We start from the raw sequence: 21,180 nt of genomic DNA on the forward strand, positions 1-21,180 counted from the left end.
CAGATTAAGACTTTTCCTCTAGTGTCAAGCTTAGGGCCAGATTTTCAAGTCTGAAAATATAATGGGCCTTTCTGTCACATTCTGTCTTGTTCCATTATCTTTCTGTTATTCCATGACAGAAAGAGCTATTCAGCATTAGCTACAGGTTGCTAAAGTTGCCGTAGCAGACTGAAACCTGTTGTTCAACACAGCCGTCATCTTCACCTCTTGCTTTTGCGTTTTAAGAAACTCCACTACTGTCAGTGATACAGTTTCAGAGGATTTTGTTGTTTTTAGTTCAGTGTCCGTTTTTTAAAAGATTCTATTAAATGTTTCTTTGTCTCTTTTTCAGACTGTCAGCCTCTCTCCAACTGCAGAGATGAGTAGCATTGACTCTCCCTCTCCCTTCTGCGATACCACTTCAGCAAATTCGACTCCTCTGAGCACCAAAAATCCAAGTTTCGAGGTCCAACAACCAGAGGACTCGAAGCAGCGGGTGAATAAGGGCTTCAGAGTGTCTGAGATTCTGGGAACTACTAATTCCTATCGTAGTTCTATAATGGAGTTCTTTACTAATTTTGCTAAATAGGAGCTGTTGTGTTTTCTCGTGTATTGAATGCTAAATGTGCTTGCGGTTAAGGCAATCATAGGTGTTATTTTGCAACGCTGTGACTTTTCTACATTTCCTTTCTTTAGAGTAGAGCATGAGTGACCTTTTCTTGATATTTCAGTAGTTGCATGCAAAATCATAAAAAAAACCCTAAAATTGACAAGCAGGTGATCTCTAACGCTTTGGGTTCTGGGCTATTTCTTGTCTAACTTTAATTGTGGCAGTTTGTCTGGGGATGTGAGGGGTTGTAGCCAGCAGTAGAAACAAAAAACATTTCTTTCTTTCTGCATCTGTCTATTTAAGGCAATGTGTATACCTATTGCTTCTGTGTGGGTGGCTGTAAGCAAAACTAAAATCTCTCGGCATGTGGAAGATCAGGAAAGGTTTACACATTGCCTGTTTCAATCTCTGAGTGTGCAGAGCCACGATGCTGGCTAATTTCAAATCTTTTATCCATTTAATTGGCAAAATTTTTGCACACTAAATTTACCAAATAAAAGAAAACACCACAAGGAGTGTCCATAGGGTCCCATGGCAAGGTTAGTGTTACTGTTTAATAACTAAAAATAACAGAGGGAATGCATGTCATGCATGCTGCCTCAGTATTTATTTTGTAATTAATTACATTAATATTACCAGTTGTCAACTGTCTCTTCTGCTTTCTTTCAGCATGAGATGTCACAAGAAGATGATGACAACATTGTCCATGAGAATGACATTTCTCTCTCCATCACTGAGCTGCCCATTGAGTATCACTGTGCTGACAGTTTGACAATAGATAGAACTAACAATGATTACAAAGGAGAACTAGATCTTGAAGGCTGCTTACCAAGGTACCTATTGCAACATTTAAATTTTTAGCTATAAATAAAGTGTCATGAAAAATACACTTCTCCTAAGATGTGGTCATATCCATTCAGTCTTGCTGAGGAAGAGCGAGATGACATGCTGGAGTCGCGTTCTTCACCACCACCGTCACCTTTCTTCTCCGCCATCCTTGCGGCTTTCCAGCCAACCATGTGCGATGATGCAGAAGAGGCTTGGCGAAGCCACATCAACCAGCTTGTGTCTGACTCAGATGGGTCCTGTGCCGTCTACACTTTTCATGTGTTTTCCTCACTTTTTCAGGTATTATAGCTTGACCCTGTAGCCAGCCTAATCCCAAAAGACATCAGCGCTACGTGTAGTATGAGATGTCAAATTGTATAATTAAACCGAAAGGTTAACAGGATTAGCTATAAGGCAAACTGACCTTTCAGAAGAGGACTGCTTAATTGAAAATTGAGGTCACTCCGTAGATGCTTTCAGCTTGAAAATCTCCTGAGATTCATTAACCGGATGTTGTTCACTTCACTGACCAAAGCTGACAGGGCAACATTTCAGAAAAATTGAATTAATGAAGGATGTACTAGTGCCTTAAATGATGTAGGCGGGATTCTGGTGGTGTTACAGACAGCATGTTTTTTATGTTTTGCAGAATATCCAAACCAAATTTTGTTCTTTGACCTGTGACGCCGTCAGTTACCTTGGTGATGGCCTGAGAGGACTAGGATCAAAGTTTTTGAGGTCTTCTCAGATGCTGACATCATGTTCAGAGTGCCCAACACTTTTTATTGATGCAGACACAGTAAGTTGCCTGACATTTAGCGACTTCCAGTGTATTTCAACAAATTTAATGACAAAATTGGTATTTTTCCAGATCATGTCTTATGGACTCCTTGAAAAGATGAAATTTAGTGTGTTGGAACTTCAAGAATATTTTGATACTTACAACAACAGAAAGGAGGCAGTTCTCACAGTAAGTGGTTCTTATCATGTGCTTGTCACTCTAGATGTCACCTGTATGTTGTTGCTGAGTTATTTAAATTGACCTCTGTTTTACACAGTGGTTGAGCAACTGTAAAGCTGCTTTTCCCAAGAGTGCTGGGGGTTCGGTGATAACATGTCAACCACTGGAGCATGAGGAAAAGGTAATAATTATTATTATAAATATATTTATTTGAGCATCTCATGCTATCATATCAACAGTGGGATAAAGTAAAGCAGTGGGTTAGTATTTACTTTGGCTTAGATACTGCATTAAGCCAGTGTACAACCAAAATAATTGTTGATTATGTACATTTAACAAAAACTGAACTGAACATATGAAGGATTCCATTTCATCTGATCTTTCATACTGTACTTTCTGCATTGGGATTACTGTGTGATACTGTAGCTCTGTGAGTGTTACCTCTAATTCTCTTGCACTGTATAAAGTTTTTGACAAACTTAAGTTGATGCACGTCACGTTTAATATTTCATATCCAGTGTGCATTGTGTTAATTTTCAGTTCTTCTGGGCATGGGAGTGAGCTCTCTTATGTTGCAATTTAATCAGGCTTCATAACTGAAGAAGGTTAACAGCAAAATAGAAAGTTTTGCTGTTAAAATGTATGAGTTTGTCACTTAAGTGAGTGCTGATTAACATGCAGAATTTGCTTGGCTTTTCTTTTTCTTTTTTAAAAACATGTTTTTATTTATTTATTTTTTGTATTTAATAGTTGATGGAAACTATAAGCCCTCTTCATATTCCTAATTTGCACATACATCTACCCTAACTTTCTTCCTCTGTGCATGTCAATAAAATGACACCAGTTAGACCTGTTCTATACTTCTCACCCACTCTATGTTGTAAATAATGACCATTTGCATGAATTTCATTCTCTCTCTGTGTTTTCCTTACTTCTTACTTCTTTTCTACCCTGTAACATGCTTGCTTGATAGCAAATGGAATTTCTGGCTGTAAGTTGGAAAAGGCTTGTCTCTACTTTCCGATTTAAAACAAAACAACATTGTATTTATTGTATTGTCATTTTCAGCAAAAGAATACTTTTTTTAAGTCTTTAATTGTGGTTGTGCAGACATTTTAAAAAGGAGGAAACAGGAAGTTAAAGACTTTTTTTCTGATAATCATTTTCTCTTACTTTCAGCAACTGGAGCTCTGTCAAAGACTCTACAAACTCCACTTTCAGTTATTGCTGCTTTTTCAGTCCTACTGCAAGCTGATTGAACAGGTCCATGCAATAAGCTCTGTTCCAGAGGTAGGTATATCTGCATTTGCTTTTCTTCAGTTTTTGAAGGCATAAAACACACTTTTTTGTCTGTGTTCTTGTTCAGTAACATAAACCCCTCTCGACTTTTAGCTGACAAACATGTCCAAAGAGCTTAATGAGTTGAAGAGCAACCTGAGGTTAGCAGCTGCTTCAGTGGCAAATGATGAGATTGCTGCCTGTGAGAGTTCCTGCTCTGAGCTGGTTTTTAGCTCCTCCGAGGCTGCAGTGCAGGCCATCCTAGAAGGTCTGAAGAACAATGACTTTCCAACCGCTGTTCACTACATTCGTGTGTGCAGGTGAGAAAAGTAAAATTCTTGTTTCAGTGTTTATTAAAAGTGTTTTTTTTTGATAAATGTGTCACTTATTAAAACAAATACTTATGATTTCCTTCCAGAACAACGTGGCCTAATGATATCTTTGGTAGCCACTCTGAGGGTGAGGTCCAAACATTGCTGAACATCTACTTTAGACATCAAACTCTGGGTCAGACAGGAACTTTTGCTCTGGTGGGCTCAAAGCAAGACTTGACAGAAATTTCTGTCAAGTTGATGGAACTTAATGGAGAAACTCGGGACATGATCCGAAGAGCCCAGGGCTACCGCACCATCACAGCTTTTCTCCCAGACTCCAGGGTTTCAGGCTCAACTCTCTGATGACTCTGACAGCCAGAACTACAAAACACCCAATGTCATGCCTAGTGTCACCTGTTGTCTGTGGTAGCTGCTATCATCTCAAGGGTGAACTTTCTCTTGGGAATAACCAAACCCCTGTTTCCTCTTCTTGCTTAAAATACATCAGAATGTCATGAAGTCCAATCTTCAGATGTGCAGCAGTACTGTTGTTTTTAGACTGATGAGTGACTTTGCTGTTACAAACACAGTACAGCTTTTATTGCACTAATAATAGAAATGTCACAAAGCAGCCTGTTTGTACTGAAGTACATAATTTTCACATTTAAAGAAAAATGAAATGAAATGAAATACCAAAGCTGAGTGATTCTCTTTCAGTTATTTTGTTTTAATTGTCAAGGGAAAATGTGCAATCCTTCACTAAAGTGGAAGACCTTTACTGTCTCCTGAAAGAATGTATTTGAATATCATAGCATTGGAAAACATGAACACTGTTAGCACAGAAAAAGGGAGGCTTCATTACTTGGTTTGTGCGTTGGTGTAGGTGTGTTATGAGTGTGCTTGAGTGTGTGAATTCAAGTCTGACGACCATCACAGATGGAATTATTAAGACTGATTTGTATATTGAAAGTGGTTCATGTTAAAAAGAAATTCTGACATGCTGCAGATCTACTGTAATGTCTCTCAATCCTACAAGCTCTTGTGTGGGTTATCTGTTACTCAAAACATCTTACTGTACCTTTTACCTGTGCAGCTTTTAGCAAATAGGTAAATTATTTATATTGTTAACAAAAGCAAACATGCTTTTATCAGACTAGATTTATAGAAAAAATATTTTATTTTATCTGTTAAACCTGCCAAGCGTGCAAATTCTGTGTACAATAAAAATGTAATAGTAAAGTTTATGAACAAAGAGAGATACTATTTTAAATGAAAGAAAATGTACATAGTGAAAAGGGGGGCTTTGCTGAGACTCATCAGATTGTATTTTTATGAAGTTACAATTAAGGTGCATGCAGAGTGAGTAGCTACATATACATATATAAATAAATCTTCCACAAAAGTGGTGTAGCCTTTGGCCTTGTAAATGCTGTAAAAACTGCCTTTGCAATGTACTGTACTTTGGTATTCTGTACACTAATACAACAATAAAATTAAGCTTAGATTTCTTATTTGTGGTTGGAATTTGTTATTGGAATTTATTTATTTGCTTATTTTTATTTATCTGCTTAAACTGCGCACCCGGAAGTGAGTCTTCCAGCGTAGTATCATATAAAGTCAAAAGTTTAACGACAGTTTACTAAATAATTAAATTACTTTATTATTATTGTTAGTAGTAGTAGTAGTAGTAGTGTCAGTAGCACTAGTGTTATTAGGAATATCAAGGGTTAAAAATTCAAGCGGTCTTTTATTTTGAAGTGTCCTTGAGTTCCGGTGCGCGACGCGCGAGGTTTGTTTTTGTCGCGTGGACGTGCTAGCTAGCAGGCCGAGTTTTTCTTGGCTATCCCCTTTTGCATCGTATTTTTAGTTGTATTGTTTCTTTACATCATTATATTACGAGATATATCGCGACATGAAAGTGCACACTCTTGAACGTCGTCATGGTAAGTCTGAAAAACGTTAAATTCACTTTCCGTGCCCCCCCCCCCTCCCCTTATTTGACAACGGTAGGCTGTCAGTGTAAAATAAAATGTTTCTCCGTAAATGTTTTGCTTATTAAAACAAACGTAAGCTAACGTTACTCACTGTTGCCCAAACAGTTTCGCTGTCACGGTAGCTTTTAGGTAATGTAGCTGAATAGCGGCTACGTTGTAGTGTGACTGCCTACCCTAGTAAATGTACACCACAACTTTGCTCTGAAACTCAGAGACCTTTCTGCTTTTTCATTCAATTTATGTTACATTCACATTCTCAGGTATCAAGCTGTAGTACAGTGCAGTCACTGGAATGGATTTGCCCTTAAAAAACATGTACGAGACATTCAAAGATGAAATCTGGAAAGGTAGGAAAACCTATGCAACATCAAAAAGCTGTGATTTTGGTCATCCGTACTTTGTAATCAGACGCCTGCAAAACCAGTTGTGTTCTGAATATTATAAGTAGAAATGCATTGTACAGATTTACCTTTCCCCTCTAAATCGGTTTGTGGCTTGTCGACTTAATGATGAGTTCTTACCCATTTATGATCTAACATTTTAGAGCTGGGACCACTGGATGACAACTGGTTTGACATACTGACTGCTCAAACGTCGGCGAATGAGGGCAGCGGCTCTGATCAAGATGAGCTATGTGCCAATCAGGAGGGACATTTTAAAACCCCTTTAGACAAAACTGCAGTAGACAGTCAGCTGTTTTCTACTCCTAAAGTTTTCAGACACAGTCGAATTGTGTCACCTGAAATTGAGGATGAGCAGTCGTTCTCTACTACACAAGGTAATTCATTCAGATTTTAGTATTTACTTATTTGTACTGTAAATCTCCAACATGTTATTTAAACACTTGCTAAATAAAAATGTAGGTTTCTGTTTTCACTTAATTGCGATCAAGAAGCTGCTGTAACCTATCTCCTTATTCTTAGATTAAATCTAAAAATATTGTTTCTCTGTGATACTTCTTAGAAAATGATTCATTGCCATGGACGGAAACACAAAGTCCATACGTGTTTCAGATGTCAAAAAAGGGGTGAGTGCAACAATGAATTATCAGTGTTTAAATTCAGAGTTGCTATATATACTGGCATTTCTATGAATGGTATGTTGGGGGGGGGGGGGTTGTTGTTTTTTTTTTAAGTGATTAAATAATTTAAGTAGTTGTGTAATTAAATCACAACAGGAACAACAATAACTGATTTTAATAACACATACTGAAAAACTGCCTTATTGTGTGATTTTTTTTTTTTTTTTTTTTTTTTTTTTTTTGGGGGGGGGGCTATTTTCATGGTAATTTTGCAAGAACAGCTTGGCTTTTTATGTTTTTCCAGCTATTGGCTGTTTTTAATGTATGTTTTGTCTTTTTTAGGGTTCCTGATACAAAATATGAGGAAATCCAACCTCTGAGTCAGGACAATTTTGGTGAGGTGAAAAATAATCTTAGTCTCATTTACATGAATTGCATACAGAAGCCAAGACTTAATCATCACTGCTTAATTTGCTTACTTCTACCATATTTACAGATCCACTTGATACCCCACATAAATCTCCAGTACGTATAGCATATCCAATGATTAATATTTTTCTGATAGTATTTAAATGTAGAAGAGTGAATAAAATTAAATGTACCTATCTTTATGTTTTTGTTTTGATTTTTGTTTTTAATGATACAGATGAGCTATGCCAAGCATATTTCTGAAAGTCTTGGTGCACAGATTAACCCTGATATTTCATGGACCAGTTCTTTGAATACACCACCTCCTGTTCCATCTACCCTGATTTTGTGTAAGCCAATAGCAGACTCGCTCATTTTAAACAACTGAAAAGGTTATATGTTCATTAATTTTTGTCTCCTTTTAATCTTGCAGCTAAAGTTGATGAGAGTCCCTGTCCAGTGAGTGTTTCTGCAGACAAAAGTGTTGTTGTGAGTACTCAGTCCAGCACAAATATACAACAAACATATCTTTATCTATTATTTTGATGAATGTCACTCAATGTTGAAATTCTGGTCCTGCTGTATTCACATTCTTTAAGTTGATATTCTGAAATTTGAACATGTTAAGAATGGTTGAATTGACGATTTGATGTGTTACTAGAAATCAGAATCAGAAATTGTTCTTATTGTATTACTCTTTTTGACATATTACAAGCAAAGAGGTGCAACATTTCAGATTTCTGCTGACAAAGTGTTTTGTCCTCTTACCTTTTCCAGTTTGTACGGAAGCTTTTCCCTTCTCTTTCAAATCCTTCCAGAATTGTGGTAGCACCACCTAAAAATGATAATATAACTACTGATAACCACGGTACTGACTTCACTTTTTTAGTATCACATTAACTGAAATGGTGAATATTTATGAACTAACTATGGCTCCCAACAATTTTGGCTGACAAGCTGATTGTTGCTCTGTCATCAACAGATGCTGTTTTGCCTGAAGTTGTTTCCTCCCAGACTTTATTAACCCAGAATGAGGGTATTTGGCAACAGACACTGTGGGGTGCTAATGGAGATGGCAAAATAGCCAGTGCTCCTGATGAATTTCAAAATGCTTCATCCACTTTCCTCGCCAACAGTAGTTCAGCACTGAGAAAAGTGAAACCTGACAGAATCAGACGGAAGCAATTTAAATTAAGTGAACATGACTGCAGCTCTACAGATATCTTAAAAACAAACCAGTCTAATGAAGAGCACAAAGCTGATGAAGAACATAGCACCGTTCCATCATCCCCACTGGCAAAAAATGGAAGCACTGGAATCAGCCAATGGTCTCCATTGAATTTATCTGAAATTCCCCCTTGTACTGCAGAAAATAATATTTTAACAGAACTGCAGCCTGACTTTGATTCTAGACAGCTTGTCAGGCCACCTATAAAAATCACAGACACTGGATTAATTAGGAAAAAAAGAAAATTTGTTTACACTGTTGAGACTTTGAAGCCAAAAGTTAAAGAAAATGAAACTAACTTTCAGAAGATGAACACATCATCAGGAATTCCAGATACTGGTAACATATTTAATTATTAAAAATATATGTATATTTTTCTGTTAAAATAGAAGTGTTTTTTGTTTTCTACAATGACTGAAAGATTTTGTGTTTTTTATCACCATGCTTTCTTTTAGGACCAGAACTGAGTAGTAAGCAGTCAGAAGATGCCCCAGATGAAGCAAGCTGCTGCAGTAATGAGAAGAATGCAGAAGAAAAACAAGAAAAACGTACTTTGGAAAACTTGCCTTCATCTGTGCAAGAAAAAGTCCAGGATCTTGACATGTCACAGCTTCACAAAGATTTTGCACAAGACTTCAGCCAAATTTCAGACTCTGGTAGACCGACTAAAGGAGTTGCAGAAGATCAAAACCACTTCTCACCTTCAGCCTGTCTGTTGGCCATGAAAAAAGCTAAGCATCAAACAAAACAAGCAAGCCTTCACCATGACTATAACAGCATGAGTAACACAGGACATACGTCTACCACTAATCAAAATCATTCCACCAATGAAGGCACCATAAGTGACAGTGGTTTCCAGTCTGCTGTTGCAGATATCACTCACACTGCTTCTTCTTGTATTGTTCCTTGCTCAGAGAACACTGGATCAAAAACTGATATTCACAGGACTACTCCTTTTCCATCTACGCACAGAGGAAATGAAAAATCCCAGCTCCTGGAAAGACAGACTATAGATAGCGAAAGAGAAGGTCAGTTGGACATGGAGAGCACATTAACACAACTGCCAAGCAGTCTAAAAGGAACTGATGATGGCCTTAACTGCATTCCACAAAATGGTCAGGTTCATGGCAGACTGCTAGAGAAGACAGATGTTTCTCTTCCACCCGCCCATGCATCAGGATTCAAAACGGCTTCAAATAAAGGTATACAAATTTCCTTGGCCAACCTAGAGAAGGCAAGGCATCTCTTTGAAGAAAGAGATGGCGATCAGCCCACCAAATGCAACAGTGCCACAAAACATAAAAATAGCCAGAGCAATGGATCCATGAAAAGCACAGTTTCTGTATCAAATCAGCAACCTTCTGTAAGTGAAATATTTGAGGGTGTCAGCTGCCACTTAACAGCTTCACAAAAAGCTGATGTGACAGAACTGTGCACTCTCTTGGAAGAAGCAGATAGTCAGTTTGAATTTACACAGTTCAGAGGTGCGGAAGTAAAACAGCCTTGTCAAGAAAATGCCTGCTTTCTAGAGAAGACTGACAAAGCCCTTGATCCTGATTTTCTTGCAGGCATAGATTTTGATGACAGCTTTAGTTCAGATGCTGAAAAGCACTTGGCAATAACTTCCATGCCTGACAAAATGACCTGTGTGGTAGATGAAAAAGCAAATGGTGGGACATCAAACATCACTGATAAATCCACCGGTGTATCAGTGTCGAGTTCTGTTAAAAGAGAAAATATCTCTGCTGGAGAGGTGCTTTCCTCTTCAGAAGACATTCCTGGAAGAAATAATTGGCTTATATCAACAAAGCAAAAAAGTCTTAACAGAGCTGAGCACGGTGAAGGAAGCAAGATGGAGAAACCGAATCCTTTAATGCTTAGTGTTACCTTTAAGACTGCAGGAGGGAATGCTTTAAGAGTTTCAAAAACATGTCTAAGCAAAGCTAGAGCTTTATTTGCTGATTTAGAGATTAATGTGTCAGATCTGAATATATCACACAAACAGGCTGCTGAGACTGATGCAAAAACCAAAAAGATGTGCAATGTAGATTCTGAAATGGCCACAGCTGATTTCAAGTTCACTCTCAAAGACAACTGCCACGTTGAAGAGAAAACTTGGAGTTGTTTTTCCAACACCAAACAGCCTGTCTCTGCATTAAAACAGGCCAGAGACATGCAAGATAAAGATACTACGAAAAGTTTTGAAAACTGCAAAATGGATGCAATTACCATTTCTGAGGAACATGCCATTGTAGACACAGAGCTTGAGAATGTAAACACTGGACTAAGTAGGCCACATCCTGATGATATAGAAATGGAACGTGTTGGTTGTAACACTGTGCTGGAATTTAAAAATCCAGTTTCTTTCCATGAAAACTCATTTTCCACTTCAAAGCTTCTACCATGCCCAGCATCAAAGAGTATTGATTCCTCTGCCATCAGTGAATTGAGCAGTGGTGATGGATTCTGTACAGCCAGTGGGAGGAAAGTATCCATGTCAGCTGATGCAATGAAAAAGGCTAAATGTCTTCTGAATGACAATTATTCACTTGAAGACACAAGCAAAAAAATAAGCCAAAAAGAAAATGATTTAAGAACAGCACAGTTCACTGCTCAAAAAAAAGAATCTATTCCTAAAACAAGTGGATTTGACACAGCCACTGGGAAAGGAGTTTCAATTTCATCCACAGCTCACAAGAAAGCAAAATGCCCGTTGAGTGAATCTGATAAAGTGTATCATAAAATCAATGCAAAACCATCACATTACAAGATTCCAGTATATGGCCCACCACCCAGCAATGTAGGATTTCTTGCAGCCAGTGGAAAGAAAATAGCATTTTCCTCCAAGGCCCTTCAGAAGGCCAAAGCACTTTTCAGTGACATCGGTTTCAGTGCAGACAGTCCAGCTGGTCCTCACCCAAAGAACAGTGACAAGAAAAATTACGAACATCCAGACAAAATGCAGAGTGGTTTGACCACAGAGGGAGAAAACGTCCATGTCTCAGAGAAACACATTTTAAAGGACTTTGAAGATTCTGTTTTAACAAACGCTATGCAAGAGACAGACTGTGATATAGATGTTAACAATGGTGAAGATATTATGCATATAAGTGGAAGTGGCAGTGACTTAGGAATTAGACCAGATCAAAGGGTGACTTCAAACATTTCTGTAGAGTCTGCAAATAAACAAGTGAAACAAAAAGACAGTATGCCACTACAAAGTGGTGGATTTGGTCCAGTAAATGGAAAGGGAGTTTCCATTTCATCCCTTAAGAGAGCAACATCCCTGTTGGAGCAATGTGATGAAGTGAACAATAAAATCAATGTTAATCAGTCACACTTGAAGACTTCAGTTTACAGCCCCCTCCCCACAAGTGGTGAATTTCATGCAGCCAGTGGAAAGACTTTGACACTTTCACCTGAAGCCCTTCAGAAGGCAAAAACTCTTTTCAGTGATATCATTTCCAGTGCAGAGAGCCCAGTTGTTCCACACACACTGAGCATAAAACAAATTGTGAAGTCTGGAAATGGATGCACTGAGGACAAAAACAAACAGCTAAAAAAAAAAGAAGCCAGTTTCCCACTACAAAGTGGTGGGTTTCAGACAGCGAGTGGAAAAGGACTTGCCATTTCATCTGAAGCCCTCAAGAAAGCAAAATCTCTGTTGGGTGAATTTGATGAATTGGGTGATAGAAGTGGAAAGCCGTCATGTTCAAAGACTCCAGTCCCAGAGAATGGTGGATTTCTTGCAGCCAGTGGAAAGCCTGTGGCACGTTCATCTGAGGCCCTTCAGAAGACTAAACCTCTCTTCAGTGATCTCATTTCCAGTGCAGAGAGCCCACATGCAAAGAACAGTGACAGAAACCATGACAATTGTGAACCTATGGCGAAAATGCAGAGTGGTTTCAAAACTGCAGGCGGAAAAAAGGTTCATGTATCACAGAAAGATCTTCTGAATGCAAAACATCTCTTGAAGGACTTAGATGATTCTGTTTTAACAAAAGCAATGCAAATGGCAGAAGACTGTGATATGGATGTTAACAATGGCATTTCAGAGAAACACAAAAGTGTAGCACCTATGATTGGAACAGGCAGTGATGAGAAAAACCTTCCAGAAACCAGACTACAGCAAAAGGCGACTTTGGGCTTTTCTGTAGAGTCTGAGAAAAGATACACTGAGGACAAAGACAAACAAGCAGAACAAAAAAATGACACTTTGTCGCTACAAACAGCGAGTGGAAAAGGAGTTACCATTGCATCTGAAGCTCTAAGGAAAGCAAGATCTCTGTTGGGTGAATGTGATGAAGTGGAGGATAAAATTGGTATAAACCCTTCATGTTCCAGGATTCCAGTTCATGACTCACTTCCTCAGAATGGTGGATTTCGTGCCGCAAGTGGAAAGCCTGTAGCACTTTCCTCTGAGGGCCTTCAGAGGGCAAAAGCTCTCTTTGGTGATATAAGTATCAGTGCAGAGATTCCACATGCAAAGAATAGTCACAAGAAATATGACTACGGTGAAAACACACGGAAAATGCAATGTAGCTCCAAAACTGTAGGAGGAGAAAAAGTTCATGTTTCAGAGCAAAACCTTCTGAAAGCAAAACATCTTTTGAAGGAAGCTGATGACTCTGTTTCAAAAAAGGCAATGCAAGAGGAAGATGGTTTTACTAAAAATTGCAATATGGATATTAACTATGGAATTTCAGTAAAACATGATAATACATTGTCTATCAGTGACATTTCTAAGGACTCAGGAAATGGATGTACTGAAGTCACAAATGAACACATGAAACAAAAAAAAACTTGGCCCCAACAAAGTGTTGGATTTCAGACAGCAAGTGGAAAAGGAGTCGCTGTTTCATCTGAAGCTCTGAAGAGAGCCAAAATCCTTCTAATTGAATGTGAAGGAGTTGAGGATAAAATCAGTATAACAGCACCACGGGGTAAGATTTCGGCTCATGGTCCACCATTCAGGAGTAGTGGTTTTCTTGCAGCCAGTGGTAAGCCTGTTGCACTTTCATCAGAGGCCATGCAGAAGGCGACAGCTCTTTTCAGTGATATTAGTCAGAGCAGAGACACCCCAGCTGTTGCACACACAAGAAGGAGCGATAAGAAAATTGATGCTCACAATGGAGAGGAAACACATTGTGGTTTCAGCACTGCAGGGGGAGTTAAAGTCCAAGTGTCCAAAAAAAGTCTTTTGAAAGCAACCAGCCTTTTCAAAGAATTTGATGATGGGGAATGTCATGATTCCCTATTATTTTCAACAAGCCCACAAGACAATCCTATGCCAAATCTGTCAAAAGTAGAAGATGTGGAAGGACCTTCGGGTTCAAACCTCACCACAGCCTCTGACAAGTACATGTCTACCAAGGGAACTGCCTCTCTTGTAGTTGAATCTGTGCCCTCCTTGCAAGAGTCTGACCTAAAAATTGAAAATTTAAGAGGACATGGTTGTACATCTGTCAATAACAAGGCAGCTAAAGATGCATTTAAGTTTCAGGAAGACACCATAACACCATCTGGGGCAGGCACTCTGCATGATTGCCCTGAAGAGGAAATGCAGTGTCTGCTGGACTATGAAATAAATAAGGAGAGCAGCACCAAGGAGTCTAAAGTTTTAAAACCAAATGCGTCTTCAGTTCTTAACTTTCAGTCACTTAACCTTACTGGTTGCACAGAGACCCAGCAAAAATTTCTTGCCCAGGAAGCTCTGGACTGTACTAAAGCTTTGCTAGAAGATGAAGGTCTGGCTGACCACAATCTCTTGATGACTTTAGAAAATATGCCACTACAACATAGCACAAGTGCCAATGGGTGTGAAGAGAGTGAAAAGAGAAGAGGGAAAAGATCAGTGGAAGACACAGAAATGAATGGTAGGTACCTGCATTGCTACTCAGAGTGTAATATTTTTATTGAAACTATGGTGTTATTTTCAAAACTTATTCAATTAATTTATTGATGTTTTTCAAGCAAATTGCATTAATACCTTTCTTGCAACTTAGTAAGCAATACAACTTAATCCTATTTGGAATTTTTTTTTTTTTTTTAGAAAAGTTAAATGATACTTTATGACACGCAAACCATTGTTTTCAGATGAGTAAACATGCCTGATCATAATTAACTTTAAGCCACAGCTCTGCTTTGAGAATAATAGCCTTCTAACTATTTAGGTCAGCCTCCCCTAAAAAGACGGTTACTGGAAGAGTTTGACAGGAGTCTCATGGATCCAAAAGCTTCAGGTCTCCACCCAGTCAAAAGTTGTTCCAATGGTAAATTGTTAGCTCTATGGCACGTTTTCTGAGAACTGTTTATTTTGTGTTATTCATTAAATAACTATTTGTATTTATCCCTAAATAAGGTTTAATGAAGGACAGGGGAGTTTTTAAATACAGCACCTCCCTTTATCCAAACATTACTCGGCCACACAGGTATGTTCCTGTTGAAACACCATGTTTTCAAACAGGTTAACAAAGTTATAAGCTTTTTCTGATATGTCCTTTCTTTTCTTTTCTGCAACAGTGGAAAAACCTATGTGGATACTAGATTCCAAAAGGCACAAATACAGAACTCAACGACAGGAGACCCCAGGAGCAAATCAGCACATTACAAGACATCAGCATTTGTTCCTCCATTTGTCAGAAATGCAAAGACAGAAACCCATAAGAATATGGTGCTCAAGGATAGCATAAGAACACCTTCGGCCTTTGTTCCTCCATTCAAAAAACAAAGAACTATTGTTCAAGAGAGTTTCTGTAAAGCGCATGAGGGGGAAGACAAACACCAAAAACCGTTTGTAATGTCATCTAACAGCAAGTGTTTCGTGCCGCCCACTAAAAAAACACAAGGCGCTGCGGATGGAACTGCTGTGGCTGCAGCTCGAAGTGACGATATGAATAATCAAAGCTTACCTGTTGACTTCAGGTCTGTCAGTGCTGTTGGAGAGACATCAGATGTAGATGGCACATGTTCAAGAAGCCAAGGTGCAGTAAACAGTTTGAGCTACATCAGTGTAAAAGTTTCTTTGTGACAGTTTAAAAAAATGCTGTCTGTTTGCAGATGTATATCAGAATCTTCAGAACACTGAGCTGGCACAGGATATGCAAGACATGAGGATCAGGAAGAAGAAGCGCCAGAACATTCGACCTCTTCCAGGGAGCTTGTATCTTAAAAAAACATCAGGAGTACCCAGGATCCCACTAAAAGCTGCAGTGAATGGAAAGATCCCAGGAAGATACACCCCAAAAAAGGCAAGGCTGTAACTGTCACTGGGTTTTTTAGCATTTTTAAGCATACTTAGATTTCTTTGTTTTGGTTTTAAACACAGACTGTGAGACACAAATGTACTTGTTTTTATTTTTCAGCTTTATGGATATGGAGTCCAAAAATATGTTTCCGATATCACCAGTGAGAATGCAGAATCTTTCCGCTTCAGCCTGCTGCAGTTCATCAAACTGGAAGCCTTTACAGATGAAGGTGGAGTTCAGCTTGCTGATGGAGGATGGCTGGTCCCCAGCAATGATGGGACTGCGGGGAAAGAAGAGTTTTATAGGTATTACTGAATCACACTTTGTGTTAAATGAATCATATTGAAGTAATCAGGTTTAGCAATACAATATAAGCTTAATATACTAAATATCTCGTCCTTATATGCCCACAGAGCTTTATGTGACACCCCGGGTGTGGATCCTAAACTGATCAGTGAAGCATGGGTGTACAATCACTACAGATGGATTGTGTGGAAGCAGGCCTCTATGGAAAAATCTTTTCCAGAAATAGTGGGCAGCCGGTGTCTCACACCCGAGCAGGTTCTCCTCCAACTTAAGTACAGGTATGTGCAACTAAAGCTTGCTCAGATATTTATGTAGTTGTAGGTCACTTTTTAATATGCGTATCTTGTTGACGAATAAGTGTTGTTATGCTTTTCTAACTGCCATTTTGTGTACGGTATTTTACAGGCAAAATAAATGTTGAAAATATAGACTTTGCAGTGAATTACACTTTTAGCTAATTATGCTGAATACAATGGGATAATGTTGAATAATGTTAAATGTGGGATACAAATGTTGGCATTTACCTAGCAAAATAGTTGCTAGGTAATTATTGACTCAATTTAATGTATTCATTGCTTTTTTCTAAAACATATTCTGTTTATGTCAGATATGATGTAGAGGTGGACCACAGCCGCAGGCCAGCTCTGAGAAAGATCATGGAAAAGGATGACACGGCAGCCAAAACCCTGGTTCTCTGTGTTTGCGATATCATCTCCAGGGGTCACTCCCCAAAAACACAGAGTCACAATGACACCAAAACCCCTCACAGTGCAGATGCAAAGGTTGAAACTTCAGCTGCACTCATTTGGCTGACAGATGGTTGGTATGCCATTAAAGCTCAGCTGGATGAACCTTTGACTGCAATGGTTCACAAAGGTCGACTGGCTGTCGGGGGCAAGTTGATCATCCATGGGGCTCAGCTGGTCGGATCACAAGATGCTTGCTCCCCTCTGGAGGCGCCTGAATCTCTGATGTTAAAGGTAGTCGAAGACAGAGACCACAACTTTTATCTCTACACAACACAACGAGAAAAGAAGGTGTCTTACTTACTCTTCATGTGTTTAGATCTGTGCCAATAGCTGCAGACCTGTACAATGGGATGCTAAGCTAGGATTTCACAAGGATCCTCGGCCATTCCTCCTTCCAATCTCCTGTTTGTATAGCAATGGAGGTCCAGTAGGATCTGTTGACATTGTTGTACTGAGAAGCTATCCCATGCAGGTGTGCACTGATATATAATCACTGTCAGATTTGGGTTTTATCCTTTTTAACTCTATGTCTAATATGTATTTCTCAGTGGATGGAGAGGAAGCCAGATGGCAGTGTTGTATTCCGTTCTTCACGTGCAGAAGAGAAGGAGGCGAGACGATACAACAGTCACAAACAAAAAGCAATGGAAATCTTATTTGCCAAGATTCAATCTGAATTTGAAAATGAAGAAAAAGGTAAGGATCAAGTTTACAACAAGTTCAACAAGCTGCTACAGTCTGAAATTCGATAAGTTTTTTATAAGCTTTTATCTTTAGGGAATATCAAAACACAGCGGCGAAGAAAAACAATCAGTCATCAAGAAATTGCAAATCTGCAGGATGGAGAAGAGCTGTATGAAGTAGTGGGAGATGACCCGGCTTACCTTGAGGTAGTAAAACATTTGCTTTACAGATTGTTGGCCTAATTTCAGCTGTGAAGGCTTTTAGTATATTATTTTTTCCCCTCTTAGGCTCATTTGAGTGCACAACAGTTGGAGGCCCTTCATACCTACAGACGCTCTCTGATGGAGAAGAAGCAGGCTGAACTGCAGGATCGATATCACCGTGCTCTGGAAGCAGAGGACAATGAAATGAACTGCCCCAAACGAGAGGTTACACCCGTGTGGAGACTCTGCATTGCCGACTCCATGGAGCAACCCGGCAGGGGTGTGTCTTCATTTGTCTTCTTGTTTGACTCTTTTTTTTTATATTTACTGTAACTTGCGAACTACGGTGTGCTAACGTTTTTTTTTTTATCTTGGTTTTAGTTTACCAGCTGAATCTTTGGCGACCTTCCTCAGATCTACAGTCTTTACTAAAGGAAGGCTGTCGATTCAAAGTCTATAACCTCACCACTTCAGATGGAAAGAAACGCAGCTGTATCGAACCTGTTCAACTCACTGGGACAAAGAAAACACAATTTCAAGAGCTCCAGGTACTGTAGGAAACAAACTCCCTTTAGCACATGTGAATTTTTTTTTTACCGTTTATAAATTAAACATATCATTGAAACTTTTGTAATATTTCCATTCAGGCATCACATGAATGGTTGTCAGCATATTTCCAACCAAGAGTTTGCACAAATTTTGTGAATCTTCAAAATCCAGATTTTGAGCCACTGTGTGGAGAAATTGATCTAGCAGGATATGTAATCAGTGTTGTAGATGGAAAGGGTAGGTGTTTTTTTTGTTTGTTTTATCACTTGCTTTTCTTACAACTGCTTGCATAAAGTTCGCTGAAAAGTCTTCTTCTTTTGAACACAGGTTCATCTCCTGCATTTTATTTGGCTGATGAGAAACTGAATTTTGTGAAAGTTCGCTGTTTCAGCAGCTTGTCTCAGACTGGCCTAGAAGACGTGGTAAAACCACGCGTCATATTGGCTCTGAGCAACCTCCAGCTCAGAGGTCAGTCAATGCATCCCACGCCTGTTGTGTATGCTGGAGATCTGACAAGTTTTTCTACAAATCCTAAAGAGGTTCATCTACAGGAATCTTTCAGCCAGCTTAAAACTCTGGTCCAGGTACGATGCTAAAATCAAAACCTTAAAAGCTGCTGATATTCTTCAGAAACTGCTCTCTCTCACAGCAAAAGTGCTCCGTGATCTGCATGAAGTCATTTGTGTTAGCTATAATTTAATCAAAGCACAGCTGTAATTGCAAATGCTGAAAACAAGCAGTAACATTTCTTTTGTCATGCTCACGAAGTTCACCTTTAAACAATGCTAATCTCCTCAGTACTAAAAATTGTTTTGTAGAAAATGTGATAAAGTAGTGTACTTAACATATTTTTTTTCCTTGTTTATCTTCATTTCAGACTTATTTGAATGCAATAAAATGTTAACATTTTCATCACTTTTTTCATTTTTCTTTTCAGTGTCAGGAGAGCTTCTTTGTAACTGCTGAAGAGAAGCTTTCAGAATTAGTCAGATCAAATGGCCTTAGCTCCAGCTCCTCTCCAGCTCTCCAAAGACAAACACCAGCTTCTCTAACAGACAGAAGACAAGACATAAAGTCAAGTGTGAGTTTAACTTCATGCTTTGGTATCTGGTGTTTTTCAGTATATCTGTTATAACATAATGTCATCTGGTAATATATCAGTTCTAAGCCCATCATCTTGATTATGTCTTTTTATACAGGTGATTTCTCAGAAGCCAGGCAGAAACCTTGGATCCTTCACACCTGTCGGCAGGAAGTCTCCTACACCAACATCTTCAGCAGAAAAAGATCCCAAAAGCCTGAAAAGGAGGAGAGCACTGGACTATCTGTCTCGTATCCCGTCTCCACCACCTCTTTCCCATCTGGGCTCAGTGGCTTCTCCATGTGTAAATAATACATTCAACCCACCTCGGAGGTCTGTGACACCAAGCACTTTAAAAACTGTACAGACACCATCTCACAAACCCGCTGACTCACTAGGAGAGGATGAATGGGTGAATGATGAGGAACTGGCTATGATTGATACTCAGGCACTGCGTGTTAATTTAATCTAGATACATACCACTGTGTGATGACAAACACGCTACAGCTTTTCAATTGACTGAATGTAAATGTTAAGGTTCCGTGTGTATATAACACACATTTTTTAGGGTTTTTTGTAGACTTGTTGGCCTCATAAAATGGGGAAAGTAAATATTGAAATCATGTCACTTCACAATGTTTTACAATTTTATACTTGTTTCTGTGAGGTTCCTGCATTCAGTGTTAAATAAATTCAGAATTTTATTCTAGCAGTTTTGGTCTGTGGGTCTCTGTTTCTGCATTTAAAGACGAACACCTACAGGGTTGAGAAACTGGTGGATTCTTGTAGAAATGTATTGTTGTGGGGGGGCGGGGTTTCTGCCAGGCTCTAGTCCTGTGCAAAACTAAATACATCCTTACTGCCTTCTTAGGAATTAAGAAGGGAAGTAGCAGCTACTTGCTGTTAATGAACTGTACTTGATTAATTGATCATCAACAAGTTTGAGCATCTATATAAAAGTACAGCTCAGGTTTGCCAGATTGCATCTGAAAAAATCACATAATATAGTTTGCTTGCATAAATGAATGCAACCAAACTTAAATGAACTGAAACAATGTAAAGAAGATATGAGAGGCTGATAAAGTCATACAGAAAAATGATTCCTCTAGACTACAAATGAGCAAATTCCTTTAGTCATTTTAATGGTTAAGTGGGAACAACTAATTAAGGGTTATTAATTAAGGTAAGATTTGTGAGTTATGTCAAACTGACAAATATTGATTTATTTTTTGAAGCTTTAAAAAAGGTTTATAGGTACAAGAACACAGTATAACTTAAAGAAATTCACCATATAAAAAGGTTTGTAATAACCACTTTGAGTGATCTTGATTCAAAGCGTTAAGTATTTAACCATTTTGCTACACCACTAGTGATTAGTTTGTGGAGATGTCACAAATATATCAATTCAATTTGATTTAGCTGTTTTTTTGCTTAACTGTAATGCTGACTTGGACTTCTTCTTTTTTTAAATTCTGGTCTCTCTTTTTTTTAATTTATTTAGTATTTTTAATATAAAGATGTCAGGAAGCAGTTTATAATGCTGTCCAGGGCAGTGAATAGCAACGGCTCACCTATGCTACAGAAACGCAGGCATTATAAAATACAGCGGGACTCAGTAAAGTAGTTACTGCTCTTTGTATCCATTTTTGTCACTACCCGTCGCCTTTCAGTCCCGCTGGTGTCGCTCACGCAACGAGTGGCCAGGATGACTGCCATTAATAAGAGAATAGAAGAAGAAAG

At 38.7% G+C, this 21,180-nt stretch overlaps 2 protein-coding genes across 3 annotated transcripts in view; both read left to right on the forward strand.

Moving 5' to 3' along the window:
- frya (furry homolog a (Drosophila)) overlaps positions 1 to 5,481 on the forward strand; it is a 39,805-nt gene extending 34,324 nt beyond the window's left edge. Inside the window, exons 53-62 of one of the 2 annotated variants that reach the window (XM_063492961.1) lie at positions 332 to 475; positions 1,259 to 1,422; positions 1,510 to 1,717; positions 2,067 to 2,216; positions 2,289 to 2,387; positions 2,476 to 2,559; positions 3,352 to 3,369; positions 3,558 to 3,668; positions 3,771 to 3,976; positions 4,075 to 5,481. In XM_063492961.1, coding sequence (XP_063349031.1) covers positions 332 to 475; positions 1,259 to 1,422; positions 1,510 to 1,717; positions 2,067 to 2,216; positions 2,289 to 2,387; positions 2,476 to 2,559; positions 3,352 to 3,369; positions 3,558 to 3,668; positions 3,771 to 3,976; positions 4,075 to 4,333 — 1,443 coding nt within the window. In that variant the 3' untranslated portion in view covers positions 4,334 to 5,481. The remainder of the gene's footprint in view (positions 1 to 331; positions 476 to 1,258; positions 1,423 to 1,509; positions 1,718 to 2,066; positions 2,217 to 2,288; positions 2,388 to 2,475; positions 2,560 to 3,351; positions 3,370 to 3,557; positions 3,669 to 3,770; positions 3,977 to 4,074) is intronic. The other variant, XM_063492962.1, reaches the window with a different exon arrangement.
- Positions 5,482 to 5,789: 308 nt separating this feature from the next.
- Positions 5,790 to 20,098, forward strand: brca2 (BRCA2 DNA repair associated). The gene is made up of 27 exons (XM_063492957.1): positions 5,790 to 5,913; positions 6,225 to 6,311; positions 6,509 to 6,742; positions 6,928 to 6,991; positions 7,328 to 7,380; positions 7,482 to 7,510; positions 7,632 to 7,743; positions 7,827 to 7,882; positions 8,171 to 8,261; positions 8,376 to 8,960; positions 9,077 to 14,497; positions 14,795 to 14,893; positions 14,983 to 15,052; positions 15,144 to 15,604; positions 15,681 to 15,871; positions 15,986 to 16,173; positions 16,282 to 16,452; positions 16,782 to 17,154; positions 17,240 to 17,395; positions 17,472 to 17,619; positions 17,701 to 17,813; positions 17,895 to 18,090; positions 18,192 to 18,358; positions 18,458 to 18,596; positions 18,687 to 18,943; positions 19,297 to 19,440; positions 19,559 to 20,098. The coding sequence occupies exons 2-27, from the start codon at positions 6,257 to 6,259 to the stop codon at positions 19,910 to 19,912; spliced, it is 9,927 nt and encodes a 3,308-aa protein (XP_063349027.1). The 5' UTR covers positions 5,790 to 5,913; positions 6,225 to 6,256; the 3' UTR covers positions 19,913 to 20,098.
- Positions 20,099 to 21,180: the final 1,082 nt, after the last annotated feature.

This window comes from Pelmatolapia mariae, linkage group LG14 (genome assembly GCF_036321145.2).
Source record: "Pelmatolapia mariae isolate MD_Pm_ZW linkage group LG14, Pm_UMD_F_2, whole genome shotgun sequence".
Taxonomy (NCBI): domain Eukaryota; kingdom Metazoa; phylum Chordata; class Actinopteri; order Cichliformes; family Cichlidae; genus Pelmatolapia; species Pelmatolapia mariae.